At 35.2% G+C, this 24,474-nt stretch overlaps 1 protein-coding gene across 1 annotated transcript in view; it reads right to left on the bottom strand.

Annotated features, from left to right (window-relative positions):
* The window catches only part of itga5 (integrin, alpha 5 (fibronectin receptor, alpha polypeptide)), a 62,498-nt gene extending 41,501 nt beyond the window's left edge, over positions 1-20,997 (bottom strand). Inside the window, exons 1-2 of the mRNA XM_051096209.1 lie at positions 20,581-20,997; positions 3,535-3,665 (exon numbers count right to left, since the gene is read on the bottom strand). Of these exons, the coding sequence (XP_050952166.1) occupies positions 3,535-3,665; positions 20,581-20,777 (328 nt within the window). The 5' untranslated portion in view covers positions 20,778-20,997. The remainder of the gene's footprint in view (positions 1-3,534; positions 3,666-20,580) is intronic.
* Between the last annotated feature and the right edge of the window lie 3,477 nt (positions 20,998-24,474).

The following is a 24,474-nucleotide window of genomic DNA, read 5'->3' as shown; positions in this document are numbered from 1 at the left end:
GAATTAAAAATAAAATATATAAATAGATTAAATGAAAAATCTATGAAAAAATAATAATTTAAATAAAACAACAATTAAAAATAAAATACATAAATAGATAAAACGAAAAAACACCTGACAAATAATAACAAAGTAAAACAATTAAATTATATATAAATACAAATATATACACAAATATATATATATATATATATATATATATATATATATATATATATATATATATATATATATATATATATATATATTATATAATTAAAAGTAAAACAATAATTAAAAATAAAATAATAAAATAAAATGTAAAATATATAAATAGATTAAATGAAAATAAAAAACATCTATGATAAATAATTAAAGTACAAACAATAATTAAAAGCTAAATATAAATAGATTAAATGAAAAACCTATGAAAAATAATAACTAAAATAAAACAATAATTTAAAAAAATAATAAAATAACAAAATAAAACAAAATTTAAAATAAAAGATCAAAGATCAAAGATAAAATAAAATAAAATAAAAAGGGGGGAAACACTTCTCGAACCAGTGGAGCTGAAAATGGCGTTTATTATCATGCCTCTATTTCAGGTTATGTCCTTAACTGCTGACACTAAATGAAATTGAACTAAGGCGTAAAAACCATTTGCAAAAATATCACCCATTTTGGGTCTGTCAGGATGTATTGACATACAAATGAATGATCATTGGATAAGCATTAACCTCCGAGGCTAAACCAGCTTCTGTAATGCATCACACGCCACGGGGTATTAGCTTAATCCAATTATGATCTTCTGCTTGACTATTGAGTTAAACCAAAATACAATTATGTTTTAATTGAAGTCAAACGTAATAAAAAGAAGAGCATGACGTTTACACGACTCATAAGCACACACTACGCTTGCTAAAACAGCCCTACGTAGCTAAACCCGCTCTATGGCGTACCCGACTGTTTTCTACATGCAGCTGAGCATCAAAACAAAAGAAAACAAAAAAATTTATCTTAGTGACAGTTTTGTTGGAACGTATCTCCTTGTGTTTGAGTAATAGATAGTAAATCACAGCTTGGATTTTCAGAGGAGACTTTGATTCTGCAAGAAAGACGCCAGCAGTCTCTGAGTGAGATTGTGAACACTTCATTGTCCCTTGACATGTGCTTTACATACTCAGCAACTTGGAAGAGATCTTAAGACTGTGTCTGCTCCAAGAAAGAGACAATACACAACTGATAGAGCGCACATTGCGGTCTACACTTATTCTTTTTTTCTAGTTGTAGTGCGTAGAAATCTGAATCCTAATGAAATGCATATTTCATGTTTTACGTCACCGCCACAACAGAAATTACTCTGGTATGACGAAAAGATCAACGACCAACAATGCTAGCAATGTTAACACACAGGCACTAACAAGCCACAAAGCTACACAGTCACTGTTGAAATATCAAGATTGAATATCTGTTGTGAACACTACTTGAATATCTTCCAATGATCTTTTTTTCCTTTCGTAGGTTGATTTTTTCCCTCACTGACCAATAAGATGTCATCTTTTAGGTCATGTGATGAAATCCACATACATTTGTGGATCAGAATCAGACTTCTGGAAAAAAACGACGTATGATCATCTCTATTTACCCATTTCAGCACTTGTTTAGCAGTTGCTAGTTATGTTCTGTTGAGAAATATATGTAATTGAAGAAAATCGGAGCCTGCGTGTACTTCAGGAAGTCTGCTCGAGCACTCGTCTGCCTTCGCTTCATCTAAATCCCATCATCCATCACTCTCTCAGAGCTAAATCTACACAATGAAAGGCGAAGGGCTTCGCAACCAAAGGGTGCTAGCTTTGAAGAAGCCACGTAATGGAAGGAGCAGATATCCATCAACACCAGGATTGTTTTGGGGAGGATGTAGAAGCTAAAGTCAAAATACTGGATCCAATTTAAGTGCGGGTACACAGCTATCAGTGCATATTCTTAGGCACTAAATTAGTCACACAAGCTTGATAAACTTGATTTGAGGATCAAAAACATGGTATGTATTGTAGTGATACACTAACATTTCAGCAATCATTTTTGGGCCAAAAAAAAAAAAAAAAAATAGAAAACATTGATTACAACAAGTCAACATGTCAGCAGTTGAGTTGCTGTAATGGTAAAAGAGCAATATGTAAATATTTTTCAACTGAAATATTGAGAGTCATTCAAAAAGAAATAATAATAATTACAACTGGTTTAATTTATAATCCAATATCTAATTATTATTGTCAACTAAAACTAAAATCACTATGATAAATAATAAATAAAAATAAAACAATAACTAAAAATAAAATGAAATAATAAATAAAATTATATTAAATTAAATATATTAATAGATTAAATGAAAAAATAACATCTGTGACAAAAAACTAAAACTATAATTAATTAAAAATAAAATAAAACATAAATTATTTAAAATATATCAGTAGATTACACGAAAAAAACATCTGACAAAAAATAAAATTAAAATAAAATTAAATAAATATAAAAATAGATTAAATGAAAAAAAATCTATGACAAACAATAATTAAAAATAAAATAAACATAAAAAATAAAATAAAAAAAATTGAATACAACAAAAAACTGAACTATAACTGAGAAATAATAATTAAAAATGAAACAATAATTAAAAATAAAAGAAAATATTTAAAAAAAAATAAAATTATATAAAACAAGTAGATTAAATGAAAAAAAACATCTATGACAAATAAGAATCAAAAATAAAACAATGATTAAAAATAATTAAACAATAATTAAAAATAATAAAATAAAAATTACATAAAATACATAAATAGATCAAATGAAAAAAACATCTATGACAAATAAGAATCAAAAATAAAACAACTATAATAAAAACTAAAATAAACTATAAAAAAATAATAAACATAATAAATGAAATGTATAAACAGATCAAATGAAAAACACCTAAGACAAACAATAATTAAAAATAAAACAATTAAAAGTTAAATAAAATATAAATAAAATATAATACAAAATAAAAGAATTATATTATATTACTTCCAGAAAAGTTATCATCATGCCTCTGTTTCATTTTATGTCCTTAACTGCTGACATTAAATAATATTTATTTATTTATTTATGTATACTTATTCATTTATTTTCATTGATTGAAATAATATAAACATTACCCTAAATATTTAAAAACATGTTTTATTTGAGCTTCCTGAACTGCATTAAATTTATGCTGAAGTATTAAAATAACTAAAACTTAATATAACAAACTTACAAAAATAAATTAAAAAGAACTAATAATGGAAAAAACACAACAAATTACTAAAACGTCAAAAATTAAATTACTAAAACTACAAAAACATAAAATATAACAAATCATTCAACATGTTAACAAAATATTAACATTCAGAATATTAACAAAAACTATAATAGCATCTTAATAACACTGGCCCAGAGAATACAACACCCTGAACAGCTTTCTTTACTCTTTACTCTTTTTGTGACCACCCACATCAACTAGTCAGTGAGACTTACCCTGTCTATCAAAGTCTATGCTGCTGCACTCTGATTGGCTGAGGCTCCACGGACAGTAGAAGACTGATCCTCCTTCTCTGATGTTGGGCTGGCTGGTGTTGGCTTTGGGTGCTCCAACTATAATACTCACACTGTTCACAAAGAAAAAAAAAATGAAGGAAGCTGTTAGCATACTAATAAGACCATGACGAATATTTATAAGAGAGCAGGACAAGTACAACAGTGTTCCGACTCACAAAAAGTCTACAGGAAACTTTATTACATCAGAGCTGCATGCAACAACTATCCTTCTATGTTAAAGAAGGCAGATGAAAACCCTAATGTCGGAAAGCCATTTTTAAAACAAGACACTGAAAACACATTTTGTTATGCTTGATTAGCTACACACTAATAAATAAAGATAGTTACATTAGTAGAACTGTACTTTTAGCTAGTTTAGTTTTCCTAGAATTCAAAAGCTTGATAACAGTCTCATTTCGGATATAATAAAGACCAGCAGACAACTTATGATCTTTGAGGAAATGGACTGTCTCATAATCGACCATACGGAGCTGAATTATGTAACAGCGTGGCCATGTGCAATGGTTAGTAACTTGGTTGGCAACATGTGACCGCCAACACACCACCACACACACACACACCAGGCCCACTGGGTAATAAGTCAATGGGAAAACAAGAGCCGAGACCGCCGAAGTCAAGCTAGCGCTGCTTCTACAGCTGCTTTTTCCCCCTGGATTATCACAAACACATCCAAATATTTGAACACAAACAGCCAAACACAGCCACATATTTAAAAGCATGATCTCTAAGTAATGCACACAGCGCAACTTCAAAAAGCAAACAAACTTCTCAACACAAAGGAATAAACAGGTTTTGACAGAATGACAGAAAGAAGCAGGAACAGCTGTTTAAAACTGCATTTTTACGAAAAAGTGCGCGAATGCTGCTATGTGGTTGCTAGGTAGGGTTGCCAGGTTTTCAAAACAAAACCCACCCAACTGATACTAGAAATTAGCCAAAAACTAGCCCAATTGTGTTTTGGAGAGGTCACACGGTAAAAATCGCATTTTGGGGGAAAATACATGTTTTTTTGGCGGGGTTCCCCTTGTGAAAATTGCATTCCAGGGGTTAAATATCACTTTATTGGGGGCACTCCAACCCACGGACGTGAAAAACAACTCCCGGCAACAGCATTGAAGATGCAGGGAAAACCGCGGACTTGGCAACACTGTTGCTAGGTGGTTTCTTACAGGCTCAAGTCCAAACTGTCTCTATGATATTCTGGTCTCTAAATATGGCTTGACTTCTTCTTTTTACCAAATTAAATAAATGCTGTTTTTTTAATTAATTTACCAAAGAGTCCTAAAAAATTTATCACGACTTCCACAAAAATATTAAGCACAACCGTTTATCACATTTGATTAAATAAATGAATGAATGAATGAATATACAATTTTAAACACTTAAAAAAATAAAAAAATAAAAAAATCAGCATATTAGAAAGATTTCTAAAGCATCATGTGAAACTTAAGACTGGAGTGCTGAAAATGCAATAAAATAAATTAATAATACTTTACAGTTATTTATTTCTTTCTTATTTTAATGGAAGCATGTTTCTGTCACTGAATAAAAAATAAAGGACTTTTTGACTTACAATTCTGACTTTTAAAGCTAACAGTTCTGATTTTTTTCTAAGAATTGCATCAGATAAACTCACACCTGCAAGTTATGTAGCCAGAATTGACAGATTTTTTTTTTTTATTCCGTAGCGGATTCCATGTAATTCTGATCAAATAAATACAGCCCTGGTGATTTTTTTTTTTTTTTTTTTTTTTTAAAGAATTGAATACTTTTATTCAGCAAGAACACATTAAATTAATCAAAAGTGACAGAAATCTTGTGTTACATTATATGTTGTTGCTAATTTAAATAAATATTGTTTACTTTATTCACCAAAGAATCCTAAAGAATTTATCATAATTTCCACAAAAATATTAAGCAACCGTTTTCACCTTTGATAAAAATAAAGAAAAGCAGAGCAGCAAATCAGCATATTAGAATAATTTGTGAAGCATAACACAACATTGAAGACTGGAGTGCTGAAAATGCAATAAAATAAATTAACAATATTTCACAATATTACTGTTTTATTATGGAAGTTTCTTGAGCACCAAATCAGCATATTATAATGATGTCTGAAACATCATGTGACATTGAAGACTGGAGTGCTGAAAATGCAAAAAAATAAAATTAATATTTCATAATATCATTGTATTTATTTTGTTTTAAATGGAAGCTTGTTTCCGCTAATGAATTCACAACTGTGAGTTACAGAATCAGAATTGTGAGACAAAAAGTCGCAGTTACTTTTTTATTTTTAATTCAGTAGCGGAAACAAGGTTCCATTAAAAAAAAAAAAAAACAATATTATGAAATATTAATAATTTAGTTTATTGCATATTTATTGTTAATTAAGGTTTTTTCCATAGTAGAAACAAGCTTCCATGTATTTTTGATTAAATAAAAGCAGCCCTGGTGAGCACAGGAGACTTTACTTTTACTTTTAATTTAATTTTTTTCCCTGTTATATAATCTGTCAGGTGAAAATACTAAGAATGATAATTTAGAAAGATAATAGCACATGATTTCTTGAGATCTGACATTCGAAACAAGCTCTCTGAAATGTACCCAACAGTTAGACGGTCACTCCCACAGTCCCTGCTCTTCTAATCTGTGTGTCTAATTTTCCAAGAGCCGGCATGGATTGGTGCAGTGCCGCCATGACCTCATTGTCTATAAACTTACTATCATCTTTCCTGTCATTAAGGCTGGTCCATTGAGAGACGGGGGATGGGGGTGTGGAGGTGTTTGTAAGAGGGCACTAAGGACATCTCTAGGGGGGTCAAGGTACAGGAAGAGAACACCCTTTCCTGCCCCCTGGGCTGGTCTCAGTGACGCGTAACAGAGGGCTTCCTTACAAAGGCTGTATTCAGTCATGGAGACTCAAGCCCACTTTAGATGGGCTGCAGAGATAGAGTCCTATAGGTAGGACCAGATGACCACATGGGACAAAAACAGCAGAGCAAGCAGAAAACAGATCGTTGACCGCATCCTAAATGAGAGGGCTGGGTTTTCTCAGCTGTTATTTACAAAAAAAACAGTGTGTCTGGAAGCAAAGAATTAAAAAGTTGAGAGCATCATCATCATCAACATCTGAAGGACCAACCTGTACTATGGAAATACACAATATTTGTGACCCTGGACCACAAAACCAGACATAAAGGTCAATTGAAACGATCTGAAAGCAGAATAAATAAGCTTTCCATTGATGTATGGTTTGTTAGGACATGGCAATATTTGGCCGAGATACAACCATTTGAAAAACTGGAATCTGAGGGTGCAAAAAAAAAAAAAAAAAAAAAAAAATTATAGATTCCAAATGAAGTTCTTATCAATGCATATTAATAATTAAAAAAAATTAAGCTCTGATATATTTATGGTAGGAAAAATCTTTATTTAATATCCTACAAATTTTTGGCATAAAAGAAAAATCTCTCATTTTGACCCATACAATGTATTGTTGGCTACTGCTACAAATATACCTGTGCTATTTATGACTGGTTTTTGTGGTCCAGGGTCACATTTCGTAGCCACCAAGTCAAAAAATTATGATAACAGTAGTAACATCTCACAATATAGTTATTTTGCTTTAAATAGGGTCTTTATGATATCAAAATTTTTGATACCATAGAAGTTTTATAATTCTTGTCACCAGTGTCAATATCACAAAAAACTGATACTAACCTAAATTAAAAAAAGCTTACTGAAGACAAGTAAACAGTCAGCAATTAAATAAGAATAAGAAACCAATTACAAGCAATAGGACAAAAAAATATTAATCAAATGTAAAAACCATTGCACATTTTGCACTGTGTAAATTAAATATATATTTCTTCTTATTATAGTTACAAAATGATTAGTCAATAGTGAGAGATTTTCTGTTGTTTGATTAACATGAATGACAGACAGCAGGAATATTAGACTGCTGTCACTTTAAGAGCTGCCCATATCCAATATACTGTAACATGAATGTTTGCTTTTAATTTAAGTCCTAAATTACTGTGTCTGAGGATACATACAAGTGTGTGCATTTACCCGTTTTTAACAGAATGCTTGTTTCAATGGCTTAACAGCATGCAAACGATAAGATTTTGTGACCAGTACAGTACAGCAGCACATCAGCATCAGGTGAGCCTGTAATAGAGACAGTCGAAAACCTCTACCGATTGACAAACTGTTACTGGTTAATCGTGTCTTTACTGGTTAAAAGTTGAAATACTAAAAGTAAACAACCAAAACTGAAATAAAATTAACAAAAGCTAAATTAACAAACTAATAAATGACAAAAGAACATAATAAAATTGCTTAACTGTAACTAGAATTCATGTAAACCGAATACATACAAATAAAAGCCAATTCATCATATTTGCACTGACTTTCATTGTTCTGGGTTTTTTTTCTCTCTTTGTCTGCTATTTTTTACTATGCATTGGAAGTCCCGCAACAAATTTTGTTGCACAATGACAGTAAAAGAATTGAATAATTTAATAGGACAGTTTCCAAATCCTGCACTGGGAGAAATGCCAGACAAAAAGGAAAAAGCCTGAACAATGGATCAACGGAGGACATTAAATGTGAAAATGTTTGTTGGGGTCACCAGATTTAAAGGCCACTACAACTGGAGCACAAACCACACACACACACAAAAAGAGCAGACGCTCCATTTGTTTTTATAAGGGGGGGAACCAAAACAAAGCCTTTTTCCGGCTTGGACAGAGTATCCCATTTTTCCGCCATATGCGTGTATGGACAGAGGGAGCATCCCAGAGGTGTTACAGGACCCCAGCTGAGGTGTAATGTCAATCCCAGATTCCCATGATGGCTTTCTCCTGGGAATTAGGGCATCTGACAAAATTCCCAGTCTTTTAGCGATAACACCTATTGATAATGTCCGAAACTAGAATGTGAACAGGCAGGTCCACCTCATTTGAACTCCACCACACTATGAATGAACTCAAGTGCACTAGTCTGATGAAATGTTATGTTGCTATGATGCATGTGAAATGCATCTAACAGCTGCAAATTCGCTAGCTTTCCCAAGCACTTTCACTCTTCTGCTCGAGTCCCAGGAATGCTGTACGCTTACACTACTGCTTTGGCTGATTGCTCACAAGTGTACAGTTACAGTGCAGCTACAATCATTGCACTTCTGTTATGATAAATTTTATAAATTTAGTCTCATGATGGTTGAGTTTTATCTTGAAAGTTGTTGGAAGTATCCACGTAATGCAAAACCAGGTTATGTTTTAAATATTCATTTATTAAAAAATAAAAAATAAACATACCATAAGGTTTAAGCATGATAAAGCAAGTAACTGTATGGTTTCATTTGCAAAACAAAAACCTAAGATCTAAGTCCAAGATCCAAAGTTGCGCTTTGATGCAAAATTATACTATACAAAACTCACTATCAAACGTGTTTAACAAGAAACTTAAAAACACAAAATTACCTTTATCAACAAGTGGAAATAACTATGACTTCCGCCTAACACTCAACAAACGCTGCCTAAATCATGCCGTTTTGATAACAATCTAAAAGAACTGTAAATTAGAAACAATTAGCATGTAATGGGGATTTATCTTACGGGGGGATCTCATCGCTCTTAGATTTCCTTCTTTTCTCCGCTAAATGCATAAACGTTGGGCTAACATTAGCATAATGATAAGAGCCAGATTGCTCTTGGCTTAGATGCTAGCTTTTGTAACAGCTCCACATAAAATGAGAAAGACTTCAGGAGGCCTTCCAGCAGAGCGAATGCCAAAGTGAAGCTTACTTTAATTAAAACAGTCTGGCCTTGTAAGAGAACAACAGAATGTTGTTTCAACTCTGTTATATGGAGAACAAATTTTGCTTTAACTGTTATTAGCATCTGTAAGTAGTTGATGATCAGATTTATTGCAAAGGTCAGAGGTTATTGTATTTGGAGATTGGATTTTTCAACAGTTTGTCTTCATTTACTTACACTCGTGTCTTTTTGTATGACAAATATATATTTTGAAACATTTCCAGTTTTGTTTTGAACTTTGTTCAATTTCATTGCATGGACAAAAAACACCTGAAGCGTTCTTTGAAATAATCTCAGAAGCGAATCACCACAAAATCACTTGTAATAAAAACAGGAACATATAACGTAAACACACTCAGATTTGATTTGACTTTAAGGAGGAAAAACAACATTAACACCACTTGTGGTATCTCTAAGACAGACTCCAACCAAGATGCAAACGCTATTCTCAGTGTGGCTCGAATTAAGCTAATTGAGTTAGTCTGAAAATCCGGCTTGGATATGTTACCGCTAAAATGCTAAGCTTGCTAGATACTCACCGCTGAAGTAAAAGACGTCTTAACAGTTAACCCATCGCTTTTGAGGTTTGGTAATCAGACCAGAATTAAGGCTATAAAAATGAACTGGCGCACCACATATGTCATCTACTTAAGTTGTGGCGAGGAAACGTCGAGCGAAAGGCGCTGATAGCGCAAAACTAATGGCACTAATGGTTAGAGGCCATCAAATGGCAAACGCCTTAATTTCCACCACCTTCTGCTTAAAACATTCTCCCACCCATTGCACGCTTCATTATCGTCCAGCTGTTTAACTTATGTCACTCGAACGCTGTTGTAAATGCCTAAGCTTGCCAAGAAACCACACTGGTTGCTAATGAAGGTGCAGGAAAATCACAATCAGACAAAACACACCAAACCTCCATCTGCCACCATTACATGGCATTGTAAATGGCACAGAAAACAGCATGAAATAGGGAATTTTCTAGCAAGCTTTGTATACTAAATTAGGACTTACCAGCACATTACTGTTTGAAAGTTTTAAGATATTATATTTTAAACTAATACTTTCTATTCATCAAAGAATCCCGAGAGTTTTAACAAAAATGCTAAGCAGAACATATGTTTTTAACAGTGATAATAGGAAGAAATGTTTCTTGAGTGGCATGTTAGAATGATTTCTGAAAGACTGTGTGACATTGAAGACTGTAGTAATGGCTGCTGAAAATTTGCTTTGCCCTCTAAGGAATAAACTGCATTGCAATTGCAGTATTTCACATGTTACTTTTCCTACTGTATTTTTAAATCAAACAAATTCAGCCATGGTGAGCAAAAGAGACTTGTTTTAAAAACATAAATGCTAGTGTTTTTCATATCAAGCTAATTGGAATTCAATATGTGTGCCAAGAACAATTCATTATCATCAGTCACTTTTGTAAGTAACTTTAATTATTTGTGATTATCCCAGTTTTCCCATGCCTATCAGACGTATATTAACAGAACCATAACGCTTCAGACTGATTGCAGTTTGTGGCCTTAGGAACATTTCTGAAACTCTGCACAAACAAAGTTGAACAATTATCAAGCTATTCACAGGCAAGCAGAATTTGAATGTTGTTATTAGCAAAAACGGTTACAGTGATAGCACACCACGTCCTCCCAAAAAAACGTGGAACGGATCCAACACAAAGTGTACGCTGTTGCAACTCTCCAACATCAAGAAAAATCCAATGACCTCAATGAACTAACATTTTCAAAATCAAAGAAAGCCAATGTGAAACTCAAGGTCCGGACGGTTCGTTTTTGGGTGTTTTCCTTTATGCGACGCCAGCGAGCATTAACTCAGATGCCAGTCTGTCTCTGCATCGTTAAGCAGCTAAGCGGTCGCGATGGAAGCAGCTAATAATGAGATGGATAAAAGTGGGCCGAAGAAGCTCTGTCTGCGGCCCCCGTCTGCTCGGTAGACCTGATCTGCACGTGCTCTGTTCTGCTGTCTGGGAGTTGCGGCCCAAAGATGATGAGCAAAGCAGTGACTGCTGGGTCAGCTGGCACTGGGGGACGACAGCTCACTCAAACAGAAGGCGTGCCAAGAGCCCTGAGGAGAACTGCATAGTAATGGAGGAAGACGAGAAAGCAGTCACTAAATCTCCTTGCATTAATACAAAAAATGAAACCTTGCATGATACAGTGCAAGAAAATGACTTCACTCAGTTCATGATTCACTCACAGTCAACTGTTGCAACATTTGCAAAATGCATCTGAATGTTGTAAGATGCAACAACCGTCTACAATTCCAACAATAAAACGTCACAGCCTTGTAAAAATAAAATAAAAAAAGTCTGCTCCAGTCTGGAATAACGGTTAAAACTGCACACATGCCCTCGACTGTTGATCTGATAAATGCCCCCACCCCGTTCTTACACAGGCAGATTTTAAATGTCACCACAAAAACATTTCCTCTCAAAGGATATGGTTCAAATCAACATCACTACACCAGGTGCTGAGAGGTCAGCCAGATCTAGAGCACTTGGCTTGACTCGCAAAAAGCCAGCCCTGCACTACCTGCTATGCCAATTAATGCACTAACTATCAAACCAGAGGGAAGCTAAAGTGGAAACATAAGAACAACATGCTAAAAGGTGAGTTTTAAAGAAGTGAAAAGTGAGTGATGTGTAAACTTTGATGTACATTTATGTCTAACACTCTCAATGCAGTTTAAAGAGCATTTTTTCCATTTAAAATGTACACCTAAATAAAATCAGATACTGAGATGAAGATTTTTCAATTGGCATACAAAAAAAATGTTTTTGTTCTCATGGTGGTAGTCATGTTGAGATGACATGACTAGCAAACTAGTATTCTCTTTATCTCAGTAAACCCCCAATATTTTCTTGTGGAACAAACTACGATTTTCTTACAAATGTGACCCTGGACCACAAAACCAGGCATAAGGGTCAGTTTTTTTAAACTGAGATTTATACATCATCTGAAAGCTGAACAAATAAGCTTTCCATTGATGAATGGTTTGTTAGGACAATATTTGGCTGATATACAACTATTTGAAAATCTGGAAACTGAGGGTGCAACAAACAAACAAACAAACAAACAAATAAATAAATAAATAAATAAATATATACATATACATATACATATCGCACCTTTCAAGTTGTCTAAATGAAGTTGTTATCAAAGCATATTTTAAGAAAAATATTAAGTTTAAAAATTAAGTTATATATTTGGGAAATTTACAAAATATCTTCATGGAAGTTGATCTTAATATCCTACTGATTTTTGGCATAAAAGAAAAATCGATAACTTTGACCCACACAGTGTATTATTTGGCTATTGCTACAAATATACCTGTGCCACTTAAGACTGGTTTTGCAATCCAGGGTCATAAATAGGGTTTTCAGCAACAATATTTGTAAGCAAAAATGTTACCTTTGCATTTGATAATGCATCCATGCCACTAGACATTAGTAATAAGTCTAAAACTACAGTTGTTTCCCTTACAGAAACATTAACTGTGCAGATTAGACAACGGCTGTGTTCAAAATTGCATAATCTCCGATTAGGTACTTCTAACCTGACCAGCAGACCAATCTCATTGCAAAACATATGAAATGTTGTTACAGTTATTATGAAATGTAATAATATTAAAGTCTGTCGTCAAAATATTTCTTTATATTTGTCTTACACAACTGCGTTCCCAAACAGCAAGTAGTTTATTATATATGAAAACTCTTATATTCAGTGGCTTCAGTCCTACTATTCATAGTGATATTTAGTGCTGGTGTACCAGGAAGTGACAATTTTGTTCTTTTTGACTCGTCGGATGGAAACAGTGCTTGTTTGCAAATATTTTATGCGATATTCCAGTTTTGCGCACAAGTTACATTCGCAACTTTGGACAGAAAATCCAACTATTGTCATTCACAAATCCCTTTGTCTAATGGGACAGTATAATGTGCAGATCAGACTCTTCACCTACTATCTTCTCATATACTGTTTTTCACCTAATAGTCTTTCATTTCAGATGCATCCATTCGGATGCTGATTTTTACCAGGAATATGATGTCCCCACATTCATAATGTATAAAGTTTACACTTTGAAGAAAAACTACACATCTTGTAGGAGAAAACAGTCTGGAAAATGCATCAAAGAAAGAACAGTTATTCGACTGCAAGCCACATTTTTGTATGTGACAGAACAACAATTTCAACCACCCCGTGACATTTACATAAACGCCAGAGTGTGGTTTTACCCCTTAAATCTCTTGATACCAAATTGTAACCCCAGCCCCCAAAGAGCTATAATTCACACATTTGCACAGACCAAAAAACATCCCATAGCGAGTTGCAACTGTTGGCCGTCGACACCTCCGAGGGAGCTTTCTCAGCATGGAGTCCCATCTTCACACTTGAAAAGAGTAAGAGGGGCCATCAGGCGCAAACAATTAGCATCAATCGCTCACCTTCGCATACTATGCCTCACGTCCTTTGTTTGTAGACCTGCAGGCAATAAACAGGCCATCTAAATGCTGGCTGATTGGACATTCATTGTCGTTGCCAGCCCAGCAGGGGCCTGATAAACCAAAACAGAACAGATCAAGATGATAACGATCTACCCAAAATGTACATCAGGAACAATGGAGATCTGCAGTAGTCCACGCATCAACCCCAGGGCCATTGTGGAGCCCAAGGGCAAAGCGTCTGCAACGTTGACTGGGCCATTTGTTCTACCGTGATCGAACACATGCCTGTTTTTCCACCAGGGAACATGTACACCCTTGCACACAAGAGCCCATTATGCAAGCCTGCCAGGTCTAGCGAGGTCATAAAAAGCAGACAACTTGTCAACGTTAAAGACAATCAGCTAGGCTTGCACCCATTAACCTGCAAAACAGTCGACTATAATTTTACAACAAGCCAACCATCATCGAGCCAAATGTCATCGGGCCAAAAGAGCTTAACAAGGCTTTATCAAGAAGCAAATGAGCCAAAAACATGAATAAACAAATACAGATTTAAGTCACATGGAAAAGTTTCGCTACTGAATACAGCAAACCTTTCTAACCGACGCACAAAGGCCTCTATTGTACCGACTCCATGGAAAACACTAGTCGTCGTAGGGAGAACCTGGGTGAAGAATAGCTTGGCAGCCAACGTACACACACCCATCTCCAGCTGGATGCAAGACTATGGACAACAGACAGACTAATCCATGGAGGAAGAGTGAAAATGATAAATAGCTAATGAAACCCTGGTAGAGCTGAAGAAGGTCTCTGTATTTAGCAAAAGCAAACTGATCTCAAGGTCTGAAGTAAATATTGATCTAGCAATGACCTTCTTAGAGAGAGTAAACTTTGTGAGAATGATGACCACAGCTGAGGACAACCTACTGTACATGATATCAGAGCCAAATCATCTATGACGTAATTCCAATGTGCCGTCCTGTAGAAACACAAGATACAAAATGTTCTTTGGAACAAAATTCTTCTTAACTTTACTTTATGACTAAAAAAGTTGTATTCCCAAAAATTATCAATTTTTCATTTATGCCAAAAATCATTAGGACATTAATTAAAGATCATGCTCCATGAAGATGTTTTGTAAATTTCCTAACGTAAATAGATAAAAACATAATTTTTGATTAGTAATGTGCATTACCAAGAGCTTCATTTGGACAACTTTAAAGGCAATTTTAACCATATTTAGATTTCTTTGCACCCTCAGATTCCAGATTTTCAAATAGTTGAATCTCGACTAAATATTGTCCTATCCTAACAAACCATACATCAATGGAAAGCTTATTTAATCAGCTTTTGTCTATATCTATATTATATAATATCTATATTATCTCAAAAGCAATAGCCAATAAGTACCAACAGCCAAAAATACGTTGTATGGGTCAAAATTATTGACTTCTCTTTCATGCCAAAAATCATTAGGATATTAATTAAAGATCATGTTCCATGAAGATATTTTGTAAATTTCCTACCGTAAATACACCAAAACTTTAAAGCGATTTTCTCACTATTTAGATTTTTTTTGCACCCTCAGATTCCAGATTTTCAAATAGTTGTATCTCAGCCAAATATTGCCAATTTCAAAAAATTGCCCAATTTTACTGGTTTTGTGGTCCAGGGCCACAAATATCTTCAACCTCCAACTTGTCTTACACCCGCAAAGGTAAAAAGGTACGACTACAAAATTTGAAAAATGATCATGAGGTTCTACTTAAAGGTTAATAGATGGAAAAAATGTTTAGAATTCGTTGCAAGAACTTCCTTCATCTTTTTCTTAAGGAGATTTTTGTGAATCCAGCCCCAGTAGGTCATTATCAGAAAAGTGCTTAAGGGTTTGATAGCCAACGCAACTTGGTAAACCTCAACTTTGTGAATCTTTGGGTAATAAAATACACGGAGGCAGGTGAGAAAGTTTTTTGTGTTTTTACAGTAATATTCCTGCCATTGTGGCTGTAAATTTGTTGCCTTTGGCTGCTAATGCAGACAGTCCAGCTCCTTGGATTCAACCACAAGCTTCAAACGGTCGCCAACAATCATCAAACACCAAAAACCGTCTTTTTGAACATCATAAACACAAAAGGAACTTATGCATAGGAACACATTATTCTCTGAAAACAACACTTATCATCCGGAGCCATGCAAATCCCAGCAGGAACTGTGATGGTGAGATGGTGGTGTTTAGTTTCTATTGTTTCTACAATCCAAACAATTCAAATAAAGTCATCTCGTTTTCTGACATTCAACCCAACATCCAGACGCTGACCTTCGCCCTTTCACAATACACAGGATCATCTTATCCAAAGGTAAAGAAGACAGAGAGTGAGGAATGTGGTGCACATCATTTTTTGGAGGTAGAATAACTGCTGGGTTTCTGACAAGAACATACAAGGAGACACTTGTTGCATTAATCAACTAGATCACTTGAGAATCCCCTTAAGTCAAGTTACCAAGTGGGACTTTTAACATCCAGCTACAATTCTTTAGGACAAATTAGGTGTATGTACCAGACCATCCGGATGAGGCCCCAACATAGGAGCTGCACTGTTCTTCTCTCAGCATTCGAGAACCATAAATTTCTCCTCCATGTATACAGCTGTAAAGCCCCCTGACACTAAGATCGTGAACTCTGTCCTCGGGCAGTTCTCTGTGGTGGTCTGCACACTAGCTAATTCTATTAATGCGTGCCAAGGAGTACTATTCTTCACAGACCTATGGGGCCAGACTATCAGGGAGTGGACAAGGCCAGGAGTGAATGTTTTGTAAAAAAAAAAAAAGATTTAGAGAGCGAGAGAATGAGATAGAACATGCAGGACAGAGAGTTTATACCTGACACCAGATTCTTCATTTTAAAAGAAAGAACATTTAGTCTTCAGACAGCTGGCTGCCGCTCTTCAAACGGAGTTTGGAAGACAGGCTTTTCCGTCCCTCTTTGGCTATGATTTTACTTATATACGTAAATCAAACCACTAGTTTTTAAAACCCACAATAATATGGAGGCACTCCAGTGGATCTAAAACTCTTTTAACTTCTAACTACACTACCAGTCAAAAGTTTTTGAACAGTAAGATTTTTAATGTTTTTTAAAAAAGCCTCTTCTGCTTACCAAACCTACATTTATTTGATCCAAAGTGCAGCGAAAACAGTAAAAATGTGAAATATTTTTGCTATTTAAAATAACTGTTTTCTAATTTAATACATTTTAAATGTAATTTATTCCTGTGATTTCAAAGCTTAGTTTTTATTTTAATTTAATTTTAATATTAACTCCATAATTTTAACTCCAGTCAAATGATTCTTCAGAAATCATTCTAATATGCTGATTTACTGCTCAAGAAACATTTTATTATCATTATTATTATTATTATTATTATTATTATCATCATCAATATTTAAAACAGCTGAAAACATTCAAAGAAACCTGAGGAAAATTCTACTCAACTGTTCTCAACATAATAATCAGAAATCAGAAAATCTGAATATTAAAATGATTTCTGAAGGATCACAAAAAAAGCTTTGAAATCACAGGAATAAATTACATTTTAAAATATATTAAAATAGAAAACAGTATTTTTACTGGTTAAAACAATTTCAATAATTTTACTGTTTCTGCTGTACTTTGGATCAAGTAAAAAAAAAAATCTTGCCATTTTTTGGTGGGTAGTATATATGACATGATGCAATAGAAATGTCCAAAACTACATATTCTACAAAGTTGGGTTGTTTGAATCATTAGTCAGCTAGATAGTTTTAGGGAGACCCTGAAAAAACGAATGTTCTCCAGACTGCATTTCTCAAAAGCATCGCAAGCCAAAGTAAATCATAGGAAACACTGGCACCAGTGGTATTGACAATCTAATTAGGCTCGCAAGGCTTTTGGGAAGCCTTGCAAGAAAAAAACTAAGGAATACACATTCTATCAAACGCCTGGGAAGAAAACTCTTGATATCGTACATTCTTCCACCCCTTTCACTCAGCCTCCAGTTTGAGGCCCATCCATCCTCCTCCACGACGACATCTCGGGAGTGAAAAGTTCAGATGAAGTCATCATCGAGAAAGCTGCCTCTTGCCATGACTTCACAGTTCGCAAGAATCAGGCCAAGATGCCGTGTAGGAGTCGGGGGGCGTACGGTCTAGAGTATTAGACTGGAAGTACAGGGAAAGGAGTTTAAATACCACGCCGAATTACATCATCACAGACCCAGATTGGAGAAACGCACACTTATAGATGCGCACACACTCTCTTCTGACTCATTCAACCATGCGTCATGCTCTAAATCATCCGCTGCTTCTGAATTTCATCTCCGCCAGACACACTATGGCAGACTGCAACAATAGCCAGAGGGTCTGCCTTAGAGAAAATGAGCAAAGAAAGACAATAAGAGACTAAAGCGAGAGGAATGGGTAAGTCTCACAGAAAATAACACCCCCAAGAAACCAGATCTAGCATGAGCCCACTTTGACTAAAGCCCCTCTACAGCTGTGCACGGCCAGACACAGTCCAGCAGACAAACACAGATGGATATGGCTGATTGTGGCATGTTCTAGTCAGGGCATGCGTGAGTTGATTATTACCGCAATCATACCTCCGAACAGTGCTGCACAGCTGTCTACAGCTTGAACACCGCCAAAGGGCAGAGAAACCCAACGGATCAGCATTGTGATTAAATGGCATGCCTCATACTCTGTGATTTCCCCTTGGATTTACCACCTCCCATGACCACAAAGATCATATCTATAGGTAGAAGGTGATCATGTGGTCTTGCAATCAAAGCCAGATTACATTTACGATAACTGCTACTTCATTCAGCAACAATTTCCATTCAAAGCTGTACCAAAGGCAGACTGCAGGTATTTGCGGTACATAAAAACACTTACGCATCATATTGGCTTTTGGGGTTACATTACTAACAAGTAAGCACTTCAATTGATAGGTCATTCAAATCTGCATGACTTTGTTTCCTTTGTGGATAACAAAAGAAGTCATTTTTAAAAATGTCCCAGATTTTGGTTTTCTTCCATACGTTGAAAGTTAATGGGGTCCAATGTTGTCTTAAACTCTGTCTGCTTTCACTGTACACTCTTAAAAACAAATGTGCTTCATGATGCCATAGAAGAACCTTTTTTGTCTAAATGATTCCATAAAGAACCTTTAACATCTAAAGATACTTACTATTTCACAAAAGGTTCTTTGTGGCAAAACAAGGTTCTTCAGATTGTAAAAAAATAAGAAAGATGATTCTTTAAAGAAACTTTGACTGAATGGTTCTTTGTGGAACCAAAAATGGTTCTTTTATGGCATCTCTGTGAAGAACCTTTTAAATCACCTTCACAATATCTTCTTCTGCGTTCCATGAAAGAAAGACAATATTACAGGTTTTCACCAACATGGGTTTTCATTTTTGAATAACAACTATGAAAAATCAGCAGTTAAACCAATAAATTAGTAGGTATTGCCAAAACATCACTTTGAATCTTGACACTCAAGTTCCGTGACTTATTCACATCATTGAAAAATTTCAGGTAAGACCACAAGACCCTACAATAGCGTTTTTCCCCAAAGGGTTACTCATAATCTAGCAAAGGTCATCTTTGAATTGTTGGAGATTCTCCTGTTAGATTATGTAGAAGGTTTAAGTGACCATAACACATGCAATCAGGGATAATTATGGAGGGCAATCTTCATTCCCCTTTAGGAGAGCTGGTACCTATGACATCACTACCTCCCGTCAAGTCCTATTTATAGAAAAACCACCAGCAATTCCACTGACATAGGCATTGTCATCCGCTCACATCTAAACATGTACACACACTTCAGGCTTGCACTAAACAAACACTAAACCACACTTTTAGGACTGCTGCTCCCCAACCGTGGTGATACGCTTTGATCTGAATGGCAGCGCACAGACTGGCTTGGGAGTGTAAACAACAGTTGGGGGATACCCCAGGTTTCATTGCCCCCCGGACTGGAGAGTGTGAGTTAGAGCTGAGCTCTAAGAGACTTTAGTACACAATGAGTCTATCGGAATGAAATGGAAACACATTAAATCAATGAATGAACTAGGTTAAATAAGCTTAGAACAGACTCTTAGCCAACCCAGGGATCCCCTGAGTACTGAAAAAAGCTTCTATTTAAGAACATTAGGTAACATTCCGTTACATGTTCTAAAACATTGGTTACAAAGTTAGAAATCAAGTAATAGTTATAAATGTCATTCTATGACATCTCTATGGAGGACATTCAGAGACCCATGGTTGAAAAAATTGGTTAAACTAGTCTTCCTTCATCATGATGATAAAACAGTACCTTTCTTGTACATGAATGACAATAACCATTCATACTATAGTAAAACACCCTTTTCTGAGGTCACAGAGGTGTGTCACTACATTACAAATTATAAATTGTGGAAGATAAAAGTGCATGTGAGCAAAAATTACGTTCATACAGTCATAGAAAGATGGACAAAACACCAATATGTGGTATTTAAATAGTCTATTTAGTATAATGAAACAACTGTACGTTGGCAATGGTTAGTGAACTTGGTCTAGTTGTACTTTCTTTGAATGAACGCCAAGCCTTATTAATTTCAATATGTAAAAACAAATACGAAATCCTACCTAGAGTCAGTCATGTAAAAGTCCACCGAGTACCCGAAGTAACTACCGTTGGGTCCGGTATACACCGCTGGGTTCTCCACATCCAAGTTGAAGGCAACAGACAAAGGTAGAAGAATCAACAGAGAAAGTCCCATTGGAGAGCAGCTCGCGTTGCGTGAAGACGCTGAAGTTTTTGAACGGTGCCTTTTGGAGCCCATAGTAATCGATATGTCACAATCCACGTCTTAATAAAAAAACTTCTCTCAGAACAAAAGGGGGCACTTGAGCGGAATCCTCCCGAAGATGCTGCCTTACGCAAATCTCATGCCTTAGTGAAGCGTATGAGTCTGATCCTTATTTTTCCAAGCGCTCTGGTACCGCGCCTCCGTCTATCTGTCCCCTTCTCTCCTTTCTGCGTCCTCCCTCCAGCTTAATTGAAGGGGTATTAGGAGGAGGTTCAGTTCTTCCACTCGTGACAAACTCCCATAGAGGTGGAGCTAAGAGCACGATTCACAAAGTGGGGAAAAAGAGGCTACAACATTGAGTTGGATAACTTAATGAATCACGTAAGGAAAACGCATTGAATAAAACAACGAGAAAAACATTTAACTAAGTGCATTTTACATTTTGAAAACGATTTAAATTTAAATCTTTAAATTTAATCGATTTAAATCGATTTAAAAAAATTTTTTATATATAAAAATTGCATATAACACGAATTCATGTTGCAATGCGCCATCTAAAGCTAAATTAAATAAATAATTTGTACTGGGAAAAAAAAAAACGAAGAGACACTTACTTGTCCTTGTAGAGTTCATATGCTGATGTCATCTACAATTCATTTCTGTATTTCTTTCTCCATTCTAATTATTGTCTCTTTCTGTAGAATTATTATGTAAATACTCATGCACATCTCTCATTTATATAGCTGTATATAGAGAAAATAATGCACAAATCTGTACATAAATCATCTGTTCCAGATTCATACATTATTATTTATTTTTAAGTTTTTATTTTATTTAAATGTTGTATGTATGTATAAATGTACGTACCAGGAGCACCTTAAGAAACCACAATAAATTCCTCGTGTGTTTGCGCACACTTGGCGAATAAAGCTAATTCTGATTCTGATTCTGATGACAGTTTTTTCTTGTTTTAGAACATAATTTAATGGTTTGATACATAACCTGAGGACCGCATCATCAAGAGATGCTGATAAAATATTATGTTCAGTAAAACCTAAAAAAACTGGAATAAAAAACAGACACTGAATACAAATATTAGCTTAAAAGGAAAAATAAAAACGTAAAACGTTTGTGACATGTTCAACAGTTTATCTGTCCACTTGAAGGACTCTTTGCATAGTTGTCAAAGATAGCCGAATGAATGATTAACCCTTTAAACAATGAAAGAGCTGTTTTCAAAGTCCGTTATCCTCCAAAAAACGATCTCCAAACTTGTTGCCTTCAACATGAACCTTCTCAGCATCGAGACTGTAGACGCTAAATGCGATAAAGCTTGTCAGGAAAGCCATCACTGAAGGATCTGGAGCAATACTACAAATTCCGCGTGTAGGTATTAAGCAGACTGTGAGTCAGTTTTAATTTGGAGAAATGTTGTTTATAATACACAAGCCTGTACACTGAGCAATCTCCATTTATAGATCTGACACCGTCAAGACACACGGAGCTGGGAAATTGCGCGTCTCTGAGCTGTAAAAAGCCACTCCACCGACTGGAATTAGATTGTGTTGTTTTAGTTGATTCAGCCTCTGCCCAAGGGATTGGAATGGGGAGCCAAATTTGGCTGTATTTCTATTTGGGAAAGTAGGGTGTGAAGGGGGAGCTCACAGCTGTCGAACCACAGCCACATCTTTTTGTCTTGTTCAAACTGAGACCAGCTAAATGTTCATTTATACTAACCATGTTCGATTCGTGATCAAATCTTCATTAAATAAAAATATTAGCTTAAAAAGGAAAATACACAAGCCTGTACCAATAAATAATAAACCAGTTCACAAAATGAATCTTAACGATTCATCACGAGTGCGTTGCTCGAGTCAACTCACTGAATCAGTGAACCGAATCTCGTTGGAACCTATCCGATTACACAAAAACACGCATGAAAACAGATGTGGTTTCAATAAACAGTACTTAAGTTGCGTTGTTTGGTTAAATCTGGCTTCAATTTGGATCACACTGGGGGACCACGTGATGACGTAATTTCGTTATGGTGCAAAGAACCACTGAATCAGTTTTTTAAAATGATTCTTTCGTAAAAATGAACACTTTGTGAAAGGCGGGAATTGCCTATTTTTCTCATTCATCTAACAGAGAAGGTAAACAATAATATGATTTAAATAAAAATCATTTAAATGTTTCTAAATATGTTACAAAGGCATCATGAACATTTTCTTATTGAATTTATATTTATAGTTGTAGTCTTTGTGACTGGGCGGGGCCAGTTTCTTAAAGGAATAGTTCACCCAAAAATGAAAATTCTGTCATTAATTACTCACCCACATGTCATTCCAAACCCGCAAGACCTTTGTTCATCTTCAGAACACAAGTTGAGATATTTTTGATTAAATCCGAGAGCTCTCTGACTTTCCATTGATAGACAGCAAGGGTCCTACCACGGTCAAGGCACAGAAACGTAGTAAGGACATAGTTAAAATGGTCCATGTGACATCAGAGGTTCAATTGTAATTTTATTAGGCTATCATTAAAGGCAGCAGAAATCGTTGAATAAAGTTATATTTGTTTCTTTGCACACAAAAAGTATTCTCGTAGTTTCGTAAAATTACGATTTAGGTCTTACGGGTTTGGAACAACTATCTATCTTTCCCTTTAATAACAAAAAGGTTTGCTGACATGTAAATAGTGGGCAGTCATGTTAACTTTTTAGAAGCTCTAAGATTTTATAATGAGCTGGGCAAGAAGTTTTGAATTATGAAAGGTACCAGTTTCATAGTACAATATTTTTTTTTCTTATGAAACTTACACCACCTGTAATTTGGGTTCATTTTGTCCTTCCTGGGTTTTTTTGTACACCTACTTCATTTCCATCATACACCCCATAAAACATGTACAGATAATAATGCAGTGACTCTTACATATACAAATATATATACATGTATCCTGCTGACACTATAAGGGTCAAAAGTTTGAGGACCTCTGAGAGACTTCAGCATATACAGTTTAGAGAGAAATAAATGGTTACACGTTCATGCTGTCTGGCCCCCGTGAGTCAGCCCCGCTACTCCAGAAGGTTTTCTTCTGTATTACCTGAGAGACTCTTAATTCATTGTCACTAAAAACATTACATCTGCTGTGCATCTCAGCATCTGATACTACATAGAATATGAATGGTGTACATTTCACAAATCACACCACAAATCAAAGCAGCCATAGAAACACAAAAGGAAAGCCTTGTAAGTAAGTGAGTCATTTTTAAAATCCATAGCATGAGAGGCCTTTGTCCAGATCTAGTACTGCAAATGTTGAGTTGGAATAACAGGAAAAGATTAGGTAATGGGACTGGGATGTGGGTCAGTTTTTCTTTTCATGGGCTCTAAAGGGGTGTTATGTCTGTAGGATATTGCTTGGATGTTGTCATACATGAAGGGGCATTAACAAGTGGAGGCGGTAGCCAAAAAATGTCATAACTAGAAGTGCTACACATGCCAGCATATGTAGCTATATAATGTGTGAGAACACAAATTCTTTAAACATATGTGATTTTTTCACAGGTTTTGATTACTTAAAGGGATAGTTCATACAAAAATGAAGATTTTTGCAGTCCATATGGCTTGCTTTCTTTTGTGTAACACAAAATGAGATATTTATAGCATGCCCAAGCCCAATACAACAAAAGTGAATGGTGACCACAAGCATGGCACCCGGGATTTACTTT

Source organism: Labeo rohita, chromosome 23 (assembly GCF_022985175.1).
Source record: "Labeo rohita strain BAU-BD-2019 chromosome 23, IGBB_LRoh.1.0, whole genome shotgun sequence".
Classification (NCBI taxonomy): Eukaryota; Metazoa; Chordata; class Actinopteri; order Cypriniformes; family Cyprinidae; genus Labeo; species Labeo rohita.
This window is presented reverse-complemented; position numbering and strand designations above follow the sequence as displayed.